This window comes from Mastigoproctus giganteus, chromosome 13, assembly GCF_048544385.1.
Source record: "Mastigoproctus giganteus isolate SK-2022 chromosome 13, ASM4854438v1, whole genome shotgun sequence".
Taxonomy (NCBI): domain Eukaryota; kingdom Metazoa; phylum Arthropoda; class Arachnida; order Uropygi; family Thelyphonidae; genus Mastigoproctus; species Mastigoproctus giganteus.
In genome coordinates this window covers 120,573,455-120,596,026 of record NC_143587.1, presented here as the reverse complement: position 1 = coordinate 120,596,026, position 22,572 = coordinate 120,573,455, and the positions used below count along the sequence as shown (strand labels likewise).

The 22,572-nt window shown below is 35.8% G+C and overlaps 1 protein-coding gene across 2 annotated transcripts in view; it reads right to left on the bottom strand.

The window, feature by feature from the left end:
- Positions 1–22,572, bottom strand: part of LOC150076406 (general transcription factor 3C polypeptide 3) — a 327,130-nt gene that overhangs the window by 206,741 nt on the left and 97,817 nt on the right. For both annotated transcript variants that reach the window (XR_016547855.1, XM_090388164.1), the window contains exons 10-11: positions 17,736–17,823; positions 2,378–2,436 (exon numbers count right to left, since the gene is read on the bottom strand). Coding sequence is in view for 1 of the 2 variants with exons in the window: in XM_090388164.1 (XP_090244290.1) it covers positions 2,378–2,436; positions 17,736–17,823 (147 nt within the window). In the remaining variant the exon portion in view is untranslated. The remainder of the gene's footprint in view (positions 1–2,377; positions 2,437–17,735; positions 17,824–22,572) is intronic.

Sequence of the window (22,572 nt, the reverse complement as noted above, 5' to 3'; positions counted from 1 at the left end):
TTCTTCAAGGGAGATATCACACGTTTGGGGACTGAAAGCCCACAGAGGAGCAGTGGAACTAGTGATGGCTATTTTAGAAAGACGCCAATTATCAACTAATGAGTGAAGATATATATATATACGGTGGGCCAATTCTCTGATGGTTATACGGTGGGCCAATTCTCTGATGGTTAAATTGCATACAAGTTCTCCCAATCTGAAGTAAACGGATACCTTCAAGCTGGATGCATAAGTAGACTTTCTGATTTTAATAGCATAATTCAGTAGTAAAATTTGCTGTCATCAAAAGAGATGCTGGGTTTAGCAGAGTTGTAAACTGGAGATCCATAATGTAACCATTATTCTGCTATATATGATGGTCAGCACCATGATGTAGCTGATAATACTCTCAAGATGATTAAGTCCCTGAAATAAGCTGTTCTAAGCTGTTTGATATGGTCAAGAAAGGTCGATTTTTTTTTAAAATCTAAGGTTAAGCCAAGAAACTATACAGTAGGTACAACAGGTATAACATGGCCACCCAGCTTTATAACTGGGTCAGGATGGAGACTGCATCTTCTACAGAAATACAGAAACCATTTTCTGCAGTCCAAGTTATAATCCTGTTAAGAGTACCTCAAAGTTCAATCTCAATTATTCTCATATTTTAAGAGCAGAAAGATATGCTAAAGTCATTTGTGTATAAAATAGTAAAAACAGTGATTGGCACAGTCTGAGTTACTGAGTTGATTTTTGTAATGAAGAGGGTGACACTTAAAACTCAGCCCTGTGGTACACCTTCTTCTTGGATGAAGTTATGAGAAAGGAAGGACTGAAGGCGGACCTGGAAAGCCTGCTAATTCAGAAAGTTCTATAATAAACTTTAGGAGATTGTTCCTTAGGCTTAATGTGTATAGATCATGCAGAATTCCATAACATCAAGCTGTGTCAAAAGCTTTCTCAATGTTTAAATAAACTGTACTTAAGTGTTTCTTTCAGTTCTATTCAGTTGAGATACCCTGCTTTGATGGATGTTGGAGAGTTGGAAGTATCAAATGTTAGGATTATGTTCTGGTTCAGAACTAGAGCACTGTCTCGTTTAATATATATGCAATTTATATACACAATTCCCTGGTCTTGTAATTACTTTTTCAACTCTTCTTCTGAGAGGTTTATGAGATCCCATTCAGCTTTCATCCTAGAAGTGAGTAGCACGAGAGGAAAACAGTAATGGATAATCCTCCAAAGGATATAATTTTTTGGAGCTATTCTTAATGATATTTATCTGAGACCTCAATGAGCAGGTTGCCAGATCTCAGATGCTTGGTTGTTTTTGGAGGTCCTATGTTCTTCTAAGTATTTCTTAATACTAAAAGGTTAAAGACTATTAGCATTAGTAAAGGCATGTGATGCAAGAAAGCAAGCTTATATAGTATCAGGCAAAAAAAAAAAAAAAAAAATCTTCCCATTTCACTCATCCATTCACTCCAAATATTTGTCTAGTTCTGCCTTCAACTTAATTACAAGTAATCTCTCAGTAATAAATAGCATGGGGAAAGTTCACATTAGACAGTTTGTTTCCTACTTGTGATCATGACAATACGTTTAAAAGTTTTGTCTCTTAAGGAAAGAAAGTAGTTTTTAGATAAATCGTATTTTAAGTATATTTGTGATAATTTTAACAGCATTTATTTTTAAATTTCGACACAATGTCTTCAATCTCTCGAGGTTACATGGTGAGTTGGATAGATCTGGGGTCGGGTTGGGGCCTTCAGCTGTGATCCTGGGGGTGTCTGGTCATACATGGGCTTAGAGAATTGAACACATTTAATTGTATTTTAGCAAATAGTATATAATTTTAATCTTTTAATCATTTTAAAACATGCGTAATAAAAGGTTAGTGTAGGAGAGTTTTGAAGAAAAGCAATCCTATGGATAAAGATTGAGGTAACTCTTATGTAATTTTTAAAATCTTATTTAAACAGGACATATGAGCCTTAGTTGCTATTGGTTTTATGGTAGAAAGGATACTTATGCATGCTTTACCCTTAATGTAGCAGTAGACTTTCACTTCAGAATTTTAACATGTAAATATATCACCATGCAGATATTTAATGAGAGGTTTTACTGCTATGCAATGCTCTGTTAAATCACCTCACAACTTATTCTACATCTTGTTCAACCTCATTTTCCTTTTTATATGCACACATGCTACACCAAATGCGATGTTAACAGACTGCTCAAAAAGATTACTTTTTGCAGAACAGGGCTGTTTATTTTGTTCACACCAAGAACATTCCATGTTGCATTTATGTGTGATTTTCTTGACATGCCATGTATAGATATTGACAATTACATTGCAATTATGTATAAAATATACATAAAAATCAACATTTACCAAGAGACCATCCTTGTACTGTTTCTCAGTTATGTAAAGCTCCAGCAAAACATTAATATCTGAAAGGAAACATATTTACATAAGTATGCCAATTTTATTAAAGACTAAAGAAATATATATTAGTATAAGCAAAAGACTGGTTAAAGGTTTACTAAAAGACCTGATACAATTAACTGATAGACATTTTACTCTACATGGAGAATTAACTATACATGGTTTAGTTAATTAACACAAGGAGAATTAACTACACACATGAATTAAGCAACACTAATATACTACGTAAAAGACAGATTTTTTTTACTGAATCTGTTACAATTATGTTGAAAACATCTGAATGGAAACACTTAAGCAATTTGGTGACGTTTTGCAAATTCCTGTTTCTCATTATCATGAAAGGATAGTAACTATAGTTAGATGTTAATTACGAGGATTATTAAACACATACTTAGAAAAAAATTATAAAATTACTCATTTACTCCAATGACATTAACAAAATCAAGGAAGAGAAATGATTACTTTACTCTTCTAGAGGATGGGTGAAAGGATAGTCAATGTCAGAGCTTAACATAAATTGAGTTAAACTAAAATGATGTATTGCTAAATGAGGAATTGGGAAGGAAGCTCTTAATATCATCCTAAGGAAGAAGGAAATCCGAGAGAAAAGATCCTGTAAATGACCAAAACTAGAGTGTGTGTGTGGTGGGTACTGGGCTTACAATGCCTAGGCAGACTGGTGTGAACCTGTGGGAAGAGAGATGACTAAAGGTCCATGCAACAAAATATTAGAAGCCAGGAGGTAGCCTCATGTGATTGAGATTTGGAGATTAGATTAATTGACTAGAGATTATGTACAATGCCTCTAACACTAAAAGGTTTGGTAGAAATAATGATTAGTAAATTTTCAGTAAGTACACAGACCAATTCAGGAAAGGGATTTTGAGTGGGGAAGAAGTTGTTGTTATTGGAGGTTTTATGGCACATTAGCAACTAAAGATCATTATATCCAAATAAAGATAGAAAGTAACAGGAGTGGGGAAGAAATGGAGTGAAGTTTGATATCGGAGGGTGACCTACACATTGAATCTCGGTTCCTCGTTGAAGATGCTGGGATCTTTTTGTGATCTTGCTCAAAACTGCCATGATTAACAGAGTATGCTGCTTTGAGGAATGCATGACCCCCACTTCAAAGCATCTTATAAAGAAAGCTTCTTTGAATAGTGAATGACGGCTTGGGATCAAGGACAATTTTGTTGGAAAAACCCAACTCGACACGTTGTGTCAAGAGGAAGAATCACCAAATCTTACATGGTACTCTTACTGTTTAGATTAGAGGAGGGTGGGATTTTTCTAACAAAGGTACTTGATACCAGTGGCATTCATCAAGTGTTTCACATGTTTAATTGGAAACAAGGAGTTGCAATCAACACAACATACTATAATCTATTCCACTTGAAAATTTTTGGCAAGATCACAAGACATCTCAGACAAGACGAGAGCACCTCCAATCAGAAACCAAGATTCAATACTTAGATTACTCTTCAATATTCTCACTTCTTTCTCACCCCATCTCAATTTTCTGAATTAGTCCATACTTACTGAAACTTCAGTAATCATTATTTTCTCCAAACCTTTCAGCCACTGTATATAATCTTCAGTCAGTTAATCTAGAATCCATACCTCAATCACATGTGCTCACCTCCAGAAGAGTTTTGTAACCATTTCTTTGCCGCTATGTTAATGTCATTGGAGTAATATAATCTTATAATTAATTTTATAATTTTTTTTTTATGTAGCTGTTTAATAATCCTTGAAATTAACATTTAACTATAGCTATTATTTTCATGTGCCCTGTGGACCTGATAATGAGAAACAGTGAATTTGTATTGTATTGTTGCTTTGTATTAAGTTTATTTAAACAAGTATAGATATCTAGTAAAAAATATTAATTTATGATCCAATTAGCATCTGTAAGTTAAGGAAATACTTAATTTTTACTGTTTGAAAACAATTTCATCAAAGCATGATTGAAGTCATGCTTCAATTAAGGCAGAGTACTGAGAGTCATGCATTAATTAAGACTCTGTTGTATAGCAGCAGTCTACCACAGTCCAAAACTACTTCACCCAACAGCACCTGAAGCTGCATTCTGTTTAAAGCTCACCTTGCTATATAATTAATCATCTTTGTTACTACTTTAGTATTTATTCAAAATTCTTTAATCCTTATTTTGCATATAATGCCTCTCGATGCAGAATACAACAAAAAACAAATTAGGAATATCCAACATATTTCTGAAACAGAGACAAAAATCAACTCCTTGACTCACTGTAGAAGTACAGTCTGTTGTAATAGACAGCACTTTTGAGGTGTATAATTGTGCAGTCTTAAATTCATTTACAACTGTATATGTGTATATACAGTTGTAAATTTAGTATTTTTAAGTGTCTTCTATTTAGTATTTTTAAGTAAGTAAACCAGTTAAAGAAATTCTTCAAAGGTTTCATCACCCTTAGAAATGGGCTGATAATGAATGTATCATCCAAGTTTCATCGTACTATTATTCATTTATTTATTTGGTTTTTTTTTAGGAACATTAGCAACTAAGGCCATATTGCTCCGGAGATATGCGGTGGTCATTCCCTGACCTTTCCGCATCCTCCGTATTTGGTGGTCATGGGCTCGAACCCCAGTCTAATAAAGAAGCGTGTGCTACGCACTGCTGCTCCTGCCTACCTGGCTATGGAAGTGCCCGTTTCATCATACATAATGAAAAAAAAAAAAATCCTGAAGACAAATATCATCTTTCGCCCAAGATCTGACACTGTCACTCATATTCAATATAATGCCTTTTACAGTATTTCAATAGGCAAAATTCATCAACACATTAAGTATTTTTTCTTCATTCTCAAAATCTTCAAATAAACACGCTACATAAGTGAGCAAAGCTTCTTTAATATAATCTGTCACTAAATGGATTACAACTTAAAGTAATACTTTTAGAAATTTCTAAGCTGGAAGCAACCCAAATAATTTTTACAGCCTAACAATTTAAAAAATATATTGGATTGCATATTTTTGGTTCTAATTTGATGCAAAGTGTATTATTCTTTTTGTCTTTGGCTCAGTTTTATATAAAAGATGTTTTGGAGTAGTTCGATAATGATTTACGTATGCTGTTCTGCAAACAACCATATCGAAATACAGCATACATAAGTCTTTATTATTTCTGTTGATCATTCCATATTAATCGGTCTCCATGAGTCTTGAAACTATCTTCCATCTGCACTTTTTTTCTATTTCAATTTTTTACATTTTGACAACCACACAAAAAAGTATAAAATTATTATAATGTAAAAACTAATTTTTTAAAAGCTGAATTTAACATTCACTACAGTCCACTGTCAAACAACAGCTGTGTCACGTTCCATATGAAATAAGTTAACTTAAGTAACGGCAATGGCTACTAACGAAAAAATTTTTTTTTTACAGTACTATAAACTATTTATGAGTGGATGTGCCAATATATTTTCACATGCATGTTACTTCACCATCACTGGAATAGGCAATGCTTCACTAAATTATAACTTATATATATATATATATATATATCAGATTTACATTTCTGTCACCAAAATGCACAAAGCAGCAGTGACAGGGCAGCAATGAATATTAGCATTAGCATTAGCATTAGCAGAGGCATATGATGCAAGAAAGCAAGCTTATTCAGCATCAGCCAAAAAAAAAAAAAAAAAAAAAACCCACTCCCATTTCACCCCTCCGTTCGTTCGAAATACCTGTCCAGTTGAGCTTTAAATTTGTTTAGGCTATCAACTTCAACAAGTGATGGACGTCGGTTCCACCAACCAACCACCCGCTGGCCAAAGGCAAATTTCCGCACATCTATCCAACATCCGTCCTTCCTCAATTTGAATTTATGCCCTCTGAGGTGATTATTCTGAGAAAGATGAAGAATCCCATTGGCATTGAGCATGCTCAAACCATTCAAAGCCTTATACACCTCTATCAGATCACCTCGCCGGTGCCTAGTCTCCAAACTCTGTAATTTGCAAAACTTAAGCCTTTCTTCGTAAGAGCAACCCTTTGTTCCATTTACTAATCTTGTTGCCCTTCTCTGTACCCGTTCCAGCAGCTCTACATCCTTCTTGAAATGAGGCCTCCAGACCTGTATACAGTACTCAAGATGTGGCCTTACCATTGCCTTATACAAGGGAATAATCACCTCCTTATCCCTGCTAGAAAAATTCCTGTATATCATTGACAAGACACCATGAGCTACTCTTGCAGCTCGTCTGCACTGCTCAGAGAACTTCATATCTGCCTGCACAATTACCCCCAGGTCCTTTTCATTCTCCACCACTGTCAGTGTAGTACCGCAGAGTTGATACGTTGCTCTGGGGTTACTGTTTCCCATATGCAGCACTTTACATTTGTCGATGTTAAACCTCATTTGCCACCTCTCAGCCCATCTGTTCAACCTTTCCAGATCCTGTTGCAGCAGCATAGCGTCAGTATTGTCCTTAACGACCCTGCCAACCTTTGTATCATCTGCAAACTTGGACATTAAACTTGATATCCCATCATCAATATCATTCATAAACACTGAAAACAACAACGGACCCAACACTGAACCTTGAGGAACTCCACTAATAACATTAGTCCACGTTGAGCAGTGTCCATTGATTACCACTCTCTGTCTTCTGCCACTCAACCATCCCCTTATCCATAGCAGCAATTTGCCTCCAATGCCACACTGCTCCAATTTGTGCAGCAGTCTTCCATGTGCAACAGTATTAAAAGCCTTTCTAAGATCCAAATATATAATATCAAAGTTATTCCCTGCATCCAGTTCTTTTGTGACTACATCATAGTATCCAATCAAATTGGTCAGGCAAGACCTGCCCTTAACAAAACCATGCTGCGTCTGAGCTATAACTGAATTCTTGTCTAGATGATCCTGCAGTGCTTCTTTAACCAGTGCCTCCATTAATTTACCTGGAACAGAAGTTAAACTAACAGGTCTATAATTACTTGTGTCAGCCTTTGATCCTCCTTTGTGAATTGGGGTTACATTTGCACATCTCCAGTCTATGGGTACCTCCCCTGAGTCCAAAGAAGCTCTCATAATTATGGCTAGGGGTTTGCATACTTCCTTTGCTGCCTCCTTTAATATAACTGGATAGATCCCATCCACCCCAGGTGCCTTTTTTATGTTTATCCTCAACAATCTCTCCTCCACTTTACTCTCAGTTATTACAAAATCATTCACCTCACTGCCAATGTTTACTTTACCTACATCATTCTCCTTCCTGAATAACTCCTCATGCGTGAATGTAGATGCAAAATACTCGTTTAGATTGTTAGCCACCTGAGCAGGATCCTCAACTGTTGAACCATCAATATCCAGTGGACCAATCTGATTCATCCCTTTCCTTTTCGAGTTCAAGTATGTAAAGAACTCTTTTCTGTTTTTCTTTGCATCCTTTGCCAAGGATTTTTCATAGTCTGCCTTTGCCTGCCTAATCTCCTTTGTGACTTGGTTACAGACCAACTTATATCTTTCATAGGCTTCCATGTCACCCATTAATTTGTATGTATCCCATGCATTTTTCTTCTCTGCCACATGTCTCATTAGTTCATCTGACAACCATTTAGGCCTAAACCTTGAACAATATTTCTTAGTTGGTATGTAAAGCCTGGTAGCCTCCAAGATTAGTTCCTTGAATGCTTCCCATTTTGAGTTTGCTGTTGGTAACATCATCAGTTGGTCCCACTGTATAGAATTTAAATACTGTCTCAGACCATCATAGTCGCCTTTATGAAAACAAAAACCCTTCCCTTTACCTCTGATGGTAGTTACCTCCTTGAGTAAATCCCACTTCAACACACTGTGATCACTGCCACCTAGTGGTTCATTTATCTGCAGGTTCTTAATGCATGAAGAATCACTACTGATAATCAGATCAAGAGTATTGCTCCCTCTTGTTGCCTCACGAACATGCTGATGTAGAAAACAATCATCCAATAAATCCACAAAAGCCTTGCTAGTGTGCGAGTGACCAACCCACAAATTCCAGTCAATATCTGGGAAATTAAAGTCCCCCATTATAAGACTCTCTGATTTACTGGCCCACTCTATTTCCCTGTACAATATCTTATTATACTCATCAGAGTCATTAGGCCTATAGCACACTCCTACTCTCAATTTTGATTTCCCTATGCTTATGTCACACCAAACTGACTCGACACTGCCCTGTCCATCGATGTCGACTGGCTTCACTTCCTTGGACTTTATGTGTTTCTTAATTAATAGCATAACCCCTCCTCCCCTCCTGTCCTGTCTATCCTTTCTATACACATTGTATTCCCCAAATTCCAGTTCCGCATTACTTATATCTGTGTGACACCACGTCTCTGATATCCCAACAATATCTGCCTTTGATGTTTTGAGCAATACCTCAAATTCATCAAATTTATTTACCAAACTCCTAGCATTGGTGTACACGCAGGTATACATGCACCTGTTTCTATTCTTAGCTACTCTAACACAACCCATGTGTTTACTTGTACCGCAATGACTACCAGCAGTCTCTGAAATATCCTGCATCTTGTTTTTCAGACTTCTGCTCATTTCAATAGAAGCAGTGCAAGAATCACTTCCACCTCTGCCACTGGCTACTGTTAATCTATTAGTCCTTGTATCCCCCCCAACTAGCAGTTTTCCGACCCACCTAACACTGCCTCGACAGCATCAGCAAAAATTCTTGCACCCTTTCTATTTAAGTGTATCCCATCCCTGTAGAAGCAATCTCTCCTGTTAACAAGTACAGTCCAGGCTGAAAAAAATTCTACCCCTTGAGCCTTGCACAATCCCTCCAGGGCCGAATTGATCGACAAGGCTCTCATCATATACTCCCTCCTATCGTGTCTGGGCAGAATTGCAGACACTTTCAAGTTCAACCCTAATTCACGGCTTTTTTTCAACAGTGACCTGTACTTGCTAAGTAATTCCGCCGGTCTCCTACTCTTAATATCATTAGTGCCAACGTGTACAATTATATCACCTTTTGTGCCCTTAAAAGATGATATCCGCTCTACAACCTCATCAACCTTTGCCCCTGGCAGACATACCCTGGTCCTATTCCACCTATCCTTTTTACAAAGTATGTTCCCCGTTTCCCTGACAATAGAGTCAATAAAATATATTTTAGAGAATTAAAAAAATAGAGCATGAGTAGGTCCACTTTTGCAGCATTATTAATCATATTCACAAGGGAAGGAAAAGCATTCTTACCTTGTGAATATGACACGAATGTAAATATATTTACATTCATGTCATAGGTCCTTGAGGTTATCACAGACATTCTCTCAGATATGCCAGACAAGCTGTACTTGCTACCTGAGAGTCTAAAACGCTGATGGAACTGATATTCGGGTGACACTCAAGTCAAGTGGACCCAATTTCGGCGAAGTCCGGATGGTCTGTGACAGCCAAATCCTCTGCTTGCACCTTCACAATGGTGGGACTGTTAGTAATCCTGGGTATAACCTCCATGCCAAAGTACATGGTGAGTGACCACCCAGGTGTGAACCAACGTAAGCAGGGATCGAGGTGTAGCACCCACACCACATGGAGGAATGCCACCCCTCTATGTTACCAGGCAGTACTAGGTGGTAGATGGCTCTCATCAACCGGTGCAATACCACCACTTTGCTTATTGGAGGCTTGAAGTGGTGGAACCCATGTTTAGTTTCTAGAGCTAAGTTCCAGTCAACCCTTCCCTATCTCTTCCATCATCCATCTTCCATAACCTTTGAGGTTATGATGAACATTGTGGCGAGATCCAATATTCTTTACATTTAGAGGGTACAGCTCTAAAACGGTGTTCGCAGACCGGCCGCTAGTTAGTACACTGGACCGAACCTATTGGTAACTCTCTAGGAGGCTTCCGGATCAGCTAGTGTATAATATCGCTACCTCTACTCTTCCAGATAGTGAATGGAGGGAGTCCGAGTATTGTGTATGCGGGGAGCATTGTCGAAGCCACGTTATGTCAAGGATCTGGATATATTCTTACCATGTGTACGCCATATCCTAAATTTCATTGCTTCATACAGCATGTCCCACTCACTTTTTCTTACTATTGAATACACCATGAATTGTCAAACTATTAGAGCAAGCTTATCTGCGAAAAGATCTAAACCTCCCAAGGACTTCCTAATTCATTGCACAAATATACGTGGTCTCAATTCTAATCTCAACAATGTCGATTTCCACTTGCAGTCTGCCAAACCCCATGTACTTTTTCTGACAGAATCTCAGTTATCGGTTGATTCAACTACTGCTCACCTCAGATGCCCAAATTATTCGCTGTATGATTCCTTTCGCCTCAAAGGTGGTACTTGTGCATATGTCCGTTCTGATATTCCCTGTCAGAGACTTGGCAATTTGGAATCTCCTCTCTTTGATCTTCTCTGGCTTAAAATCTCTCTCTACCTCATTGTGTCAAATTCATCTGTTGTTTCTACCGTTCTCCCAATTACACTAATCATTTGGAACGCTTTGACTTCCTCTCTTTGCAACTTGACTTTCTCCAGTCCAACTTTCCTAACAGTGAGGTAATTTTCCTTGGTGATTTTAATGTTGACAACTCCAGCTGGCTTCCGTTTTCTAGTCACACCGACCCAGCTGGTCGAGATGCTGAGGCTTTTGCAATTACTAATGACCTTGCACAGATTGTTCATTTACCTACAAGAATACTGGACAATCCTAATCATACAGCCAATCTTACACTTAATCTTTTTCTCACAAACAACTCTTCTAAGTACACGGTCGAAGTGAGAGGTCCTTTAGGCACTTCAGATCACAACTTGGTGATTGTCTCTTCTCCAATGGAACCTTTATCTCATGGCTATTCCCAACCTCGTGTTGTTTGGCATTACAAGAAGCAAAATGGGATGACCTGCGAGACTTCTTTTCTTCTTTTCCTTGATCGGATTACTGTTTCAAAACTTCTGATGTCAACGTTTGCTCAGATCGTGTCAGTGAATTTATTCTTGCAGGAATGGAATCCTTTATCTCACACTCCACTTTAAAATCTTGTCCTTTATCTAAACCTTGGTTTTCCAATAAATGTGCTGAGGCTGTTCAAGAGAAGAATGTTGCATATCGTAATTGGCTTGTTTCCAATTCTTCAGTTTCATTTTCTGCCTACACCAAAGCTCACAACAATTGTAAAGCAGTTATTAATCAGTCCAAACTAGAGTTTGAACAGGCTAAGAGTAGAAAACTTGCTTCTTGCCCTAATGGTAGCCGAGCATTCTGGTCTCTTGCCAAAGCTATTGGCCGTATCTTTTGCCCATCTCTGGTCCCACCTCTGTCGAAACCAGATAGTTCTGTTGTCACTTCAGCCAAGGATAAAGCTGACCTGCTAGCATCCCATTTTTCTTTCAACTCATGTACTGTGCTCCTGAACTTACTCCTCTTCTTTGGCACTTTTTTCACTTTCTTATTTCAAAGGTGTTTTTCCTTCTGATTGGAAATTTGCTCACATCCAGCCAGTTCCTAAAAAGGTTGACAAATCCCTCCCATCCAATTATCGTCCCATTGCAATTACTTCTATTCTTTCTAAAGTAATGGAGAAATCAATTAACCGCCAACTCTTAAACTACCTAGAAACCTTCCATCTGATCAACGATCGCCAGTATGGATTCCATCAGTGTCGATCCACTGGTGATATTCTGGCTTATGTTACCCATTTATAGACTAATTCAATGGAAAGGTTCGGTGAAACACAAGTAGTTGCTCTTGACATCTCAAAGGCTTTCGATCGTGTTTAGCATAAAGGTCTTCTAAACAAGGTTCCATCTTATGGTTTGCCAACTGTTTTTAGTAATTAGTTACCCAGTTTTCTCTTTGATCACTCACTGAGGGTGATGGTAGGTGGCTCTCTGTCTTCTAACTTTTCCACTAATGCCGGTGTCCCTCAAGGTTCAGTTCTTTCCCCCACTCTTTTCCTTTTGTACATTAATGACCTTCTTCAATTGATTGGAAATTCTATCCATAGTGTTGCCGATGATAGCACATTGCATTCCACTTTCCATTTTGAGAAACCTTGTCCTGCTCAATCAGCTTCAACTTCTTGAAAATCTGCTACCAATTCCTTAAATGCCGATCTTTGGGTAATTCTCCAGTGGGGCAAAGAAATTTAGTTGATTTCAACCCTTCTAAAACTCAGTCTTGCCTTATATCTCGCAAAAAGGATTCTTCTGCTCCTATGCTTATCTTTAGTGACACTCCGATTTCTAGGCAAAATGATATATCTCTTTTGAGGATTACCCTGACTTCTAATCTTTCTTGGCACAAGCACATTACAAATACTGCTTCCTCTGCATCTAAAAAACTAGGTTTTCTCTTTTGCTTTTGGCGTTACTTTTCTTCCAAACAGCTGCTCACTCTGTATAAATCGCAAATCTGCCCAGCCATGGAATATTGTTCCCAGATCTGGGGTGGTGCCCCCAAACCCTCTCTCAGGCTTCTTGATTCCATTCAGAAGAGGGCAGTTAGGTTAATTAATGATTCATCTCTAACAGAGTCTCTCCACTCGCTGTCTCACAGATGTACTGTTTCTGCTGCATGCCTCTTCTACAGATACTTCCATGGGCACTGTTCTTCTGAATTGGCTTCTGTAATTCCCACTCTCTCTTTCAAAACAGTCTGAACACGTGCCGCCACCAGCCAACAACCATTTACTGTCCAACTTCAAACTCACAGAACCAACTTTTCATCTTCCTCATTTATTCATTCAACTGCCGTTTTCTGGAACAACCTTCCTTCATACGTATTTCCTGAAAACTACAGTCTACAGAAGTTCAAGTCCAATGTCAACAAATATCTCCTTTTGTCTTCTCAACTCCCAACCCAAGAACAGTACTAAGTACTATAGGTTCTAATACCTCTCGTGTTTGGTGTTTCCATAAAAAAAATAATAAATAAACAAAACAAACAATAAGAAAAATACAAAGCAAAAATACATGATAAATGTACAGAGAAAACCATAATACATGAAATATACAGAGAAAACCATAATACATGAAATATACAGAGAAAACCATAATACATGAAATATACAGAACAAAACTGAAATACAAATCAAATGAAAAGCGGACAACAAGAAAATAAACAAAAGCAAATCTGAAATAAAAAATTATTAGATGAAAAATATTCTAAAGAGGTTATGTGAACAATTATAAGCAACTGTACCAAAATATACATGTAAATCTAGGGATATTAATAGAAAATGTCTGAAATTAGTATATTAAGCAGCTAGTAGATAAGTCTGAGAAAAAAACTGGATTGAATAAGTTATCCAATAACTTATTTACTCCATCTTGCACAAACATTAGCATTACTATTAGCAGTGACAAATGATGCAAGGAAGCAAGCTTACACAGCATCGCCAAAAAAAAAAAACAGAAAAAGAAAAAAGAAGAAAACCACCTCCCATTTCACCTATTCCTCCAACAGTTTGTCCAATTTAAAATTTATTTAAACAATCAACTTCCACAACATGTGGAAGTTTGTTCCAACAATCAATAATCCATTGGCTAAAGACAAACTTCTGCACAACTATTCTGCAACTGTCCTTCTTCAATTTGAATTCTGTCCTCTCATGGGTGTGTGGTCTGAGCAAGAGGAAGAATCCCATCACTCAATCCATTCAAAGATATAAATACCTTAATCAGATTACATCATAGGTGCCTAGTCTCCAGAAACAATTTGCAGAACTGAAGCTTTCCTTGTTAAGAGCACCCTTTTGTTCCACTCACCAATCTGAGGCGCCTCCATAGCCTGGTGGGCAGGAACGGCAGCGCGTAGCACAAGCTTCTTGATTAGACCGGGGTTCGAGCCCGTGACCACCAAATATGGAGGATGCAGAAAGGTCAGGGAATGACCACCACATATCCCTGAAGCAATATGGCCTTAGTTGCTAATGCTCCTAAAAAAAAAAAAAAAAAAAAAAAAACCAAACCACCAATCTCACTGTCATTCTCTGTACTCATTCCAGCAGCTCCACATCCTTCTAAAATGAGGCCTCCAGACCTGTATGCAATGGGATAATCACCTCCTTATCCCCACTAGCAAAATTCCTGTATATCATTGACAAAACCTCATGAGCTCAGCCTGTCTGCATTGCTCAGAGAACATCATATCTGACTGCACAATTACCCCCTCCCCCAGGGTTTTTTCTCATTTGCTACTACTCTGAGTGCAGTATCACATAGCTTGCATGTTACTCTGAGGTTACTACTACCCATATGCAGTACATTGCATTTATCAATGTTAAACTTCAATTTTTTCAGCCCATCTGCCCAACTTTTCTAGTTAATACTATCATTAACTACCCTGCCACCTCTGTATCATCTGCCAACTTGAACATTAAGCCTGATATGCCTCTGTCAACATCATTAATAAATATATAAAACAACAATATACCCAACACCGAACCCTGGGGGGGACTCCATTAATAACATTAGTCCATGAAGAGTAATGTCCACTGATTACCACTCTTTGTCTTCTCCCATACAACCATCTCTTTATCCATAAAAACAACTTGCCACACTGCTCCAGTGTGTATAGTAGCCTTTTATGTGCAACAGTACCAAAAGCTTTATTGAAATCCAAGTATATGATATTAAAATTATTTTTTGCATCCAGTTCCTTTGTGACCACATCATAGTAATCAATCAAATTGGTCAAACCAGATTTCCCCTTAATAAACCCATGTTGTGTCTGAAGTATAATTGTGGCCTTTTCTAGATGATCCTGCATTACTTCTTTTACCAGCGACTCCATTATTTTCCCTGGAACACAAGTTCCAGGTCTGTAACAGGTCTGTAATTACTTGTGCCACCCTTTGATCCCCCTTTTTGAATTGGGGATACATTTGCACATCTCCGGTGGTGGGGACCTCCCCTGAACTATGGGTTATGTTCAACTTTAACGATTTCTCATCCACTTTCCTCTTAGTTATTATAAAACCATTTAGTTCCCTGTTACAGTTTAATAAACTTCTGGCATCCATTCTTCATGTGTGAATGTAGATGCAAAAATACTCATTCATTTTGTCAGCAATCTGAGCAGGATCATCAAACCATCAATACTGAGTGGACCAATCTGATTTATCTCCTTGCTTCTAGTGTTTACATAAGTAAAGAGATCTTTGCTGTTTTTCTTTGCATCCTTTGCCATAGATTTCTTGTTATCTCTCATAACATATCTATCAAGTATTTATAACAACTGTAATTTTAACATGAAAAGAAAACAAATGGTATGATAATGAAGAGAAACAAATAAAAAGTTTATAGATTCCCAATATGAGTAGTGCAGGTGTTGCATCACACATCACAATGAAATTCGATATCCTACCACACTTTATGGAGCATACCTGAAGTTAATTAGGCAACAGTAACATTAACCCCTTCAGTTCAATGAAAGACTCTGATAATGATAGGTGATAAACTGCACCTCTGATTAAATTCCATAGAGAGAAAGTGAGTTCAGTTATGTCTAGTGAATAAGAAGGGCACTTAAGGAGGCCACCATGATCGATTCAGTGCCTTAGAATAGATTCAGACAATCTCTCTCTCTCTCTCTCTCTCTCTCTCTCTCTCTCTCTCACTTGCAGCAGGTAATAGGAAGGTGTGCCAATTTGTTAAAAAGTGATTCTTTCTTCCAAATAAATATGACTGGTTTGTGGCAACAGAAAGTTCTCCAGCATATCTAGATACACCCAGAAACTTTTCACTAAACAAAAAAAAAAAAAGGTTTGGTTGAAATTAATGCACAGATAGCATTAATTTAGTAATGTCATGCACCTGTTGCAGATATCATCAAGCCTCTTGCTGCTCTGCACATTGATATTATAAGGAGATTTTTCATTAACATAACAGGCAACTCATCACTGAAAATAACAGTGCATTCATCATTTGAGCTATTTTCAATATGTCAACACAGAATTTTTTTTATATGTCACTATCTGTAATTGCTTGCAATTACCTGTAATTCATAGCGTTTGTCGTAGATGATGATGTAGCATTTTCCAAACAGTAGGTTATAGAAGATACAGCTAGCATTGTTATACTTTCGGGATGTGCTTGCCTCACTTGCTCCACTGCTCACTGTAGACCTGTTGGTTTTCTTACCATGAATCACATAAACCCCAGTTTGCACAAAATTTTTTCCGTCATTTACACATAGACTCTGCTAGAAGGATTTCTGCTTTAATGTGCCCAAAACTTCCACTGTATGCGCAAACGTTCCTCGATTCGTCAAACAACAGTTATTGTTATTTGTTATTTGTTTTTTTAGGGGCATTAGCAACTAAGGTATTATTGCTCTGGGGATATGCGATGGTCATTCCCTGACCTTTCCGCATCCTCCGTATTTGGTGGTCACATCAAAGAACAGTACAAACTACACTTTCTCTACACAAAATCCACTATTTCTGCTTTTCCCAATGATATCTTTGACTGATATGCACATGACTAAAAACCAATTAAAAATAAACAATGTATTTCTCTTCATTGTTATATCTATTTTCCTTCATTGTAAAAAGTAGAATCATTATAAATGTTTGAAGATTACTCTTTAGTACACACTTCCATCACCAAAAATATTGTCTCCTGGGAAAAGTAAAAGTTACATTCTACCTTTGAACTTGGAACATAACCACAATTTTATGCTGTAAACAAGTAAAATTACCAGCCATTAAGATTGCATTTCTTTGACAGGACTTGTTACAGTGATATATGAAATAAAACAGTGACATATAAGGTTTCCTGAGATATAAATAATATTACAATTGAAAACAGAGAAACCGGGCAACATATCTTGTAACTGAAAAATGCTGGCGCACTAGCATTTTTCATTCTAGCTGTGTGTGACTGCTTGAATGAAATCATGGTTCTCCAACATCCCTGTCTTAGCTACCTTGAATTATACAATCCTGACCATTCTATGCGTGAAAACAGATATGGTTTAACAGTCACATTGGCTTGAACCACGATTCGAGCCTATGTGATTGATGATTATGGTGAATTCAGTATTCTTGTCAAAATGATTATTTTTAAACAACTCTGACAACCTAACTCTGCCTAGGCCACGATGATAACTGTTAACCTATAAAGACATATTAGATCTACGGGTAAGAAAGGATATGATAACTTTATAGCCACTCCACAATATGCCTCACATAATCATACATTAAACAAAACTTTAAACAAGTTACAGTAACTAAGAAAATTTCTTATACTGTACTTATACAACTATCAAACTCACCTCCAGCCTCAATAATAGATGGGCACTTGGAAAATGCTACTTCCATAACCTGAACAGCATCGGCAATATTGCCATCATCAATATGAATCTGAAATAAAAAATTCTATAATTATTTAACACTGGGATTAATATTTGAAACCACAGAGTCACGACTAGATGAATAGGTTTTAGGCAATGAGATTTCTAATGTTATTTCAGAGATCAATGGAAAACAAATTCTCCTTCAAGAATAGCCAATGTCCACATTTTAAAAGTAGTACTTCACTGTGGCTCTTAAAAAGCAATAATGAAATTCATATGAAGAAAGAAATCACCTAAGTAAAATTCAGAACTAACATCTATCATCTTTAGTGAATATAGGCAAAACATTTTTGTACAAACCAAACACCACTACTGCTGTAATAAATAAAACAATAAAAAAACAATTTTTTTTATTAAATATTTATTTGGGATTTAAAAATCACATTTATTTATATGTGCGACAACTTAAAGATTTTTGGCAACTAAAATTTTGTTACTTTACAAAACAACTAAAATTTTGTTACTTTACAAAACTAAGACATTTATTCAAATTTAAGATGGCTTTTTTTCCTTTTTTTTTTTTTTTTTTAATTCAGGTGCCATCATTTCATGGAATGTCATAGATGTTCTCCTCCTCATGACTACTATCTTATTATGAGGAAATTTGAGCACTCCAATGATCCTGAAAGCTATGCTGATGGAGGCTTAATCATTTTGTGAGCAGGTTTCTAGACTAAATAAGAGTATGCTAGCAAATTGGAGTGAATTCTTTTGAGGAATATTGAAGTTTGTAAAAATTGAAAACTGAATACTGAAAAAAGAATTACATAAGTACTTTTAAATTTAGTTTTTTCCTATTTTGACCCACAGCTGAATATAAGAGTGGGATTATCAAAAATGAAATCAAAATCTTGCAAAAGAAATAAAACTTGTCATTACTTTTTTTATTTGCATTAAAAAAAAATCCTCAATTTAACATATTGTTATTTGATTCTGTTTCACAATTAAAATTTTGGCTTCTGTAAGCACATATCAGAAATCTTGTTGACAGGTTAAACCCTTTCAACTAGGTTTGAGATTATATGGGCTTGTTGAAAGGGTACACCTCTTAAACCAATTTTAAAAATTATCATAAATATAAAAATGGTTATTTTTACTTGTAAATGCAGCACATATACATAAGTTTCTACATAAGTTTCAAGAGAATCTGAACACACACAGATGTAATTTGTTGACAATACTTTGAAAGAACCTTCAAAATATACATGCACATGTGTTCATACTTTGGTTCCTCATATTAAAAAAATGTATACATGATAAACTTCCATCACAAAACTTTCTAGGGGAACAGCTCTAAAGAGTACTATAAATGTGAATGCCTTTTTAGGGACTATTTTTCATATTTCTTGACTATTCTGATAGGTAACACTGATTTATTTAATGTATACTTAATGTACTATGCCTACTTTTTTTGGAACTGTCAACTTTTTTGCATGCTATTAACAAGAATAAAAAAAATAATAATAATAAAGAAAATAAAGAGATTTTATTAAATTAAAATAAACATATTTTGAGTATAATAAAATTGCAAAGTTGTAGTAACACAAAATAAATATTAATACTGTTAATATTGAAATATTAAAGTTGTATTAACACAATAATAATTATGCTGTCATTAATGAAATTTAATGATATCACATTGTACACACAAACAGAGCATGCTGACTAATGTACTAGCAAGGAAAGTGCACACGCAATGTTGAATTTAAAATAAGCTGAGAAGATGTGCAGTGCACTGATAAATGGGAAGACACTGAATTTTTAAGGGCAGCCTTTCTATCTTCAGAGTTATGTGGGTTAAATATGAAACAAAAAAAGTAACCATCACCAGAAAGGATTTCTATGAAGTAAACAAACTGCACCATAAACAATTCCTAGAATTTAGTCTCTACCATCCCTTTCCCAAAACCAAAACTCAAGGAGCATTATATCTGGATTTATTCCTTCTTAGAATCTTAAAAAAAATGATGATAATATGTGGGAAAGAATTTTAAATGGGATCACTAAGGACATCAAAAAATGCATGGCATTACATAGGACTGAGCATGGGAAAGAAAGCATTAAAAGTGGGAGTGTTATGACAGAAGTTTACTATATATATGTATGTTAAGACAATAAATTACTTATCTACATACATTTATATATGAATACTATCTAGATTGCCAAATCTACAAGAAGTAAAGCACAGTAAGAAGAGCAATAAAAAAATATGAATAAAAGTTTAAAGAAGGCAAAAAACTAACTAACTAAGTTACACACATATAAAAATAAAATAAGATGCAAATAATTAATCATGTAAGAGAATAAATTATGAATAAATTATAGACACTGGTATCGACGGCCAAAGAGATTATTTTACTTTTAGATTAGGGCCAGATTGTTGAGGAAAGTATGAGAGATAACATAAGCATCAATATCAATAATAACTGAACAGATAGATTATTACTGCTAACTAACTTTTTCAGACTATACAACTGTAATAAATTATCCAGGACAATATAGCATTTTGAACTTTCAAACTAATATTAAAAAAGAGTCAATTAAGTAGTGTCTAGAAATGGGCTAGTGTAGGTTATGTATACCCTGTTATTTTCTTATTTTTTTACTGTACTGTCGACCTTGTCGCTGTTTTCATGTTGTGTAAATGGAAAATGAAGTTTACTACGTTTTTTAACTTGTGTTTTATTGGCATATTTATTATTTCTCCCCTATGAAGATCTTAGTCTTGCCAACCATAATAACTTTCAGGAATATCCCGACAGTATTCCCAAATCTAGAGGTTATATTAATTGAAGTTGTTATAAAGTGAGAGATGCGTTTACCATTATTTGGTGCTTTAAGTGCAAGGGGTACAGTCATATTACTAAAAATTAAACATTGTAGTCAGCCATTGCTCTGTGAATGGCCATTCCTTTAGGGATTGTCCAATTAAGGAAGGATCACCTAGATGTAGGGCTGCCAGATGTCCTTTATTTCAAAGGACAATCCTTTGAAATAAAGGACATCTGGCATTTTAGCCAAACTGTCCTTGTACTTTATTGAAATGAGAAAGGACGCAATTTATCCTTTATTTTCATTTTTAAATGCCTGTGTGCTTCATAATGACAGTGGTGGATTTCTGCACAGGCATAGGAGGCATGTGCTGCGGACACCATATGTGCAGAGCTCCCCCAAAAAAAATGACAATTTCATTTCAAAGCTTTAACAGGGAATATGTTAATAAAACCCTCAAATGCAAAATCCGCCACTGAGAAATGAATTATAAAGAGATAATCTTAACCTACTTTAGCCTCTCCTGCTCATATATGTAGTTTCACGAACATCATGCACTTAACTTCATACTTCTCAATGAAATTATATTTTTTTGACAAAGCATAAAAACTTGAACCTGTGTGGCCATGATCTAATTTTCATGAAAATCGTGCAACTGGTAGATAATTAATAAAATCATAGGTATCGGAAAAATCACTTTTTATAATATGGAGTTCAATGGCTTTGTTTAAACTGTTTTTCCTATAACTTTACAACATTTGTCTATTTCACTTATACGGTTATAGGCAACTACATTTTTTTTTTTTTTTTTTTTACATATTTCATGTTATATACAAACATATTTCGAAAACATATTTTATGTTTTAGCCATCAAAAATGGAATCCCCCCCCCCCAAAAAAGAAGAGGCTTTGTTCTTATAACAAAATTGGGAGCAAGAATATGAATGGCTAGCTTCAACAAATGATCCTCATGAGGTGAGATATCTCCCATGAAGAAATGTATTTAAAGTTGTTATATGGGCATCTTAGCAGTTACTCGGCATAAGGACTAACAAGCTCAAAAATCGGTAAATTCTTCAAATCTTCTTGATAGGTTTCTTGTGAAAAAGAATACGAAAGAAGGGGATTTAGTTACTGCAGCTGAAATAACTTATATTTATCATTTGTCACCATTCTTATAACTCATTAGATTGTAGCATGAAACTGAATTCTAAACTTTGCGATTCAAAAATTGCACCAAAAATATCATGTGGAAGAACTAAATCTGTTAACATTGTTTGTAATGTTTTAAGTAAAAAAGCACTGCAAATTGTTTTGGATGATTTAAAACATCATGATCCACCATTATTTTTTTGTTTACAGATTGATGCGTCTAATAGAAAGAATATGAAAATGTTTCCTTTGTCAATTCGGTACTTCAACAAAGAATATGGTCCTACAAACTATTTAGTTGATTTTTTTGAAAAATGCCGATGAAAGTGCATATGGAATGTTTGAGTGCCTAAAAAATTCAATGAGTAATTTAGGATTGTATTGGCAAAGGGTATCTAGTTTCAGTGCAGACAATGCAAATTGTAATTTTGGGGGTAATAAATCCTTATTATTTTAAGAAATTAAATGAAGTCGTAATTAAAGCAAACTGCCATGCTCACATTATTCATAATTTAGCTAAATATGCTTTCAGTAATTTAGATATTGATATAGAAAATATTGTCTTGAAAATATATGGTCATTTTTCTGTTTCAGCTAAAAGAAGGGATAACCTTAAAGAATTTCATGAGTTTGCCAAAACAGAGTTTAAGGAAATTTTAAGGCACATACCAACTAGATGGCTTTCTTTACAACCATATATAGAACGAATTTTGCTTTCATGGAAGGCTTTGAGTCTTTATTTTGTAAACAAGCCAAAATTGAAAATAATGAAAATTCAATAGAGGTCCCTATAATTATAGAATTATATTTTCTTTTCTCATTGTATGTGATC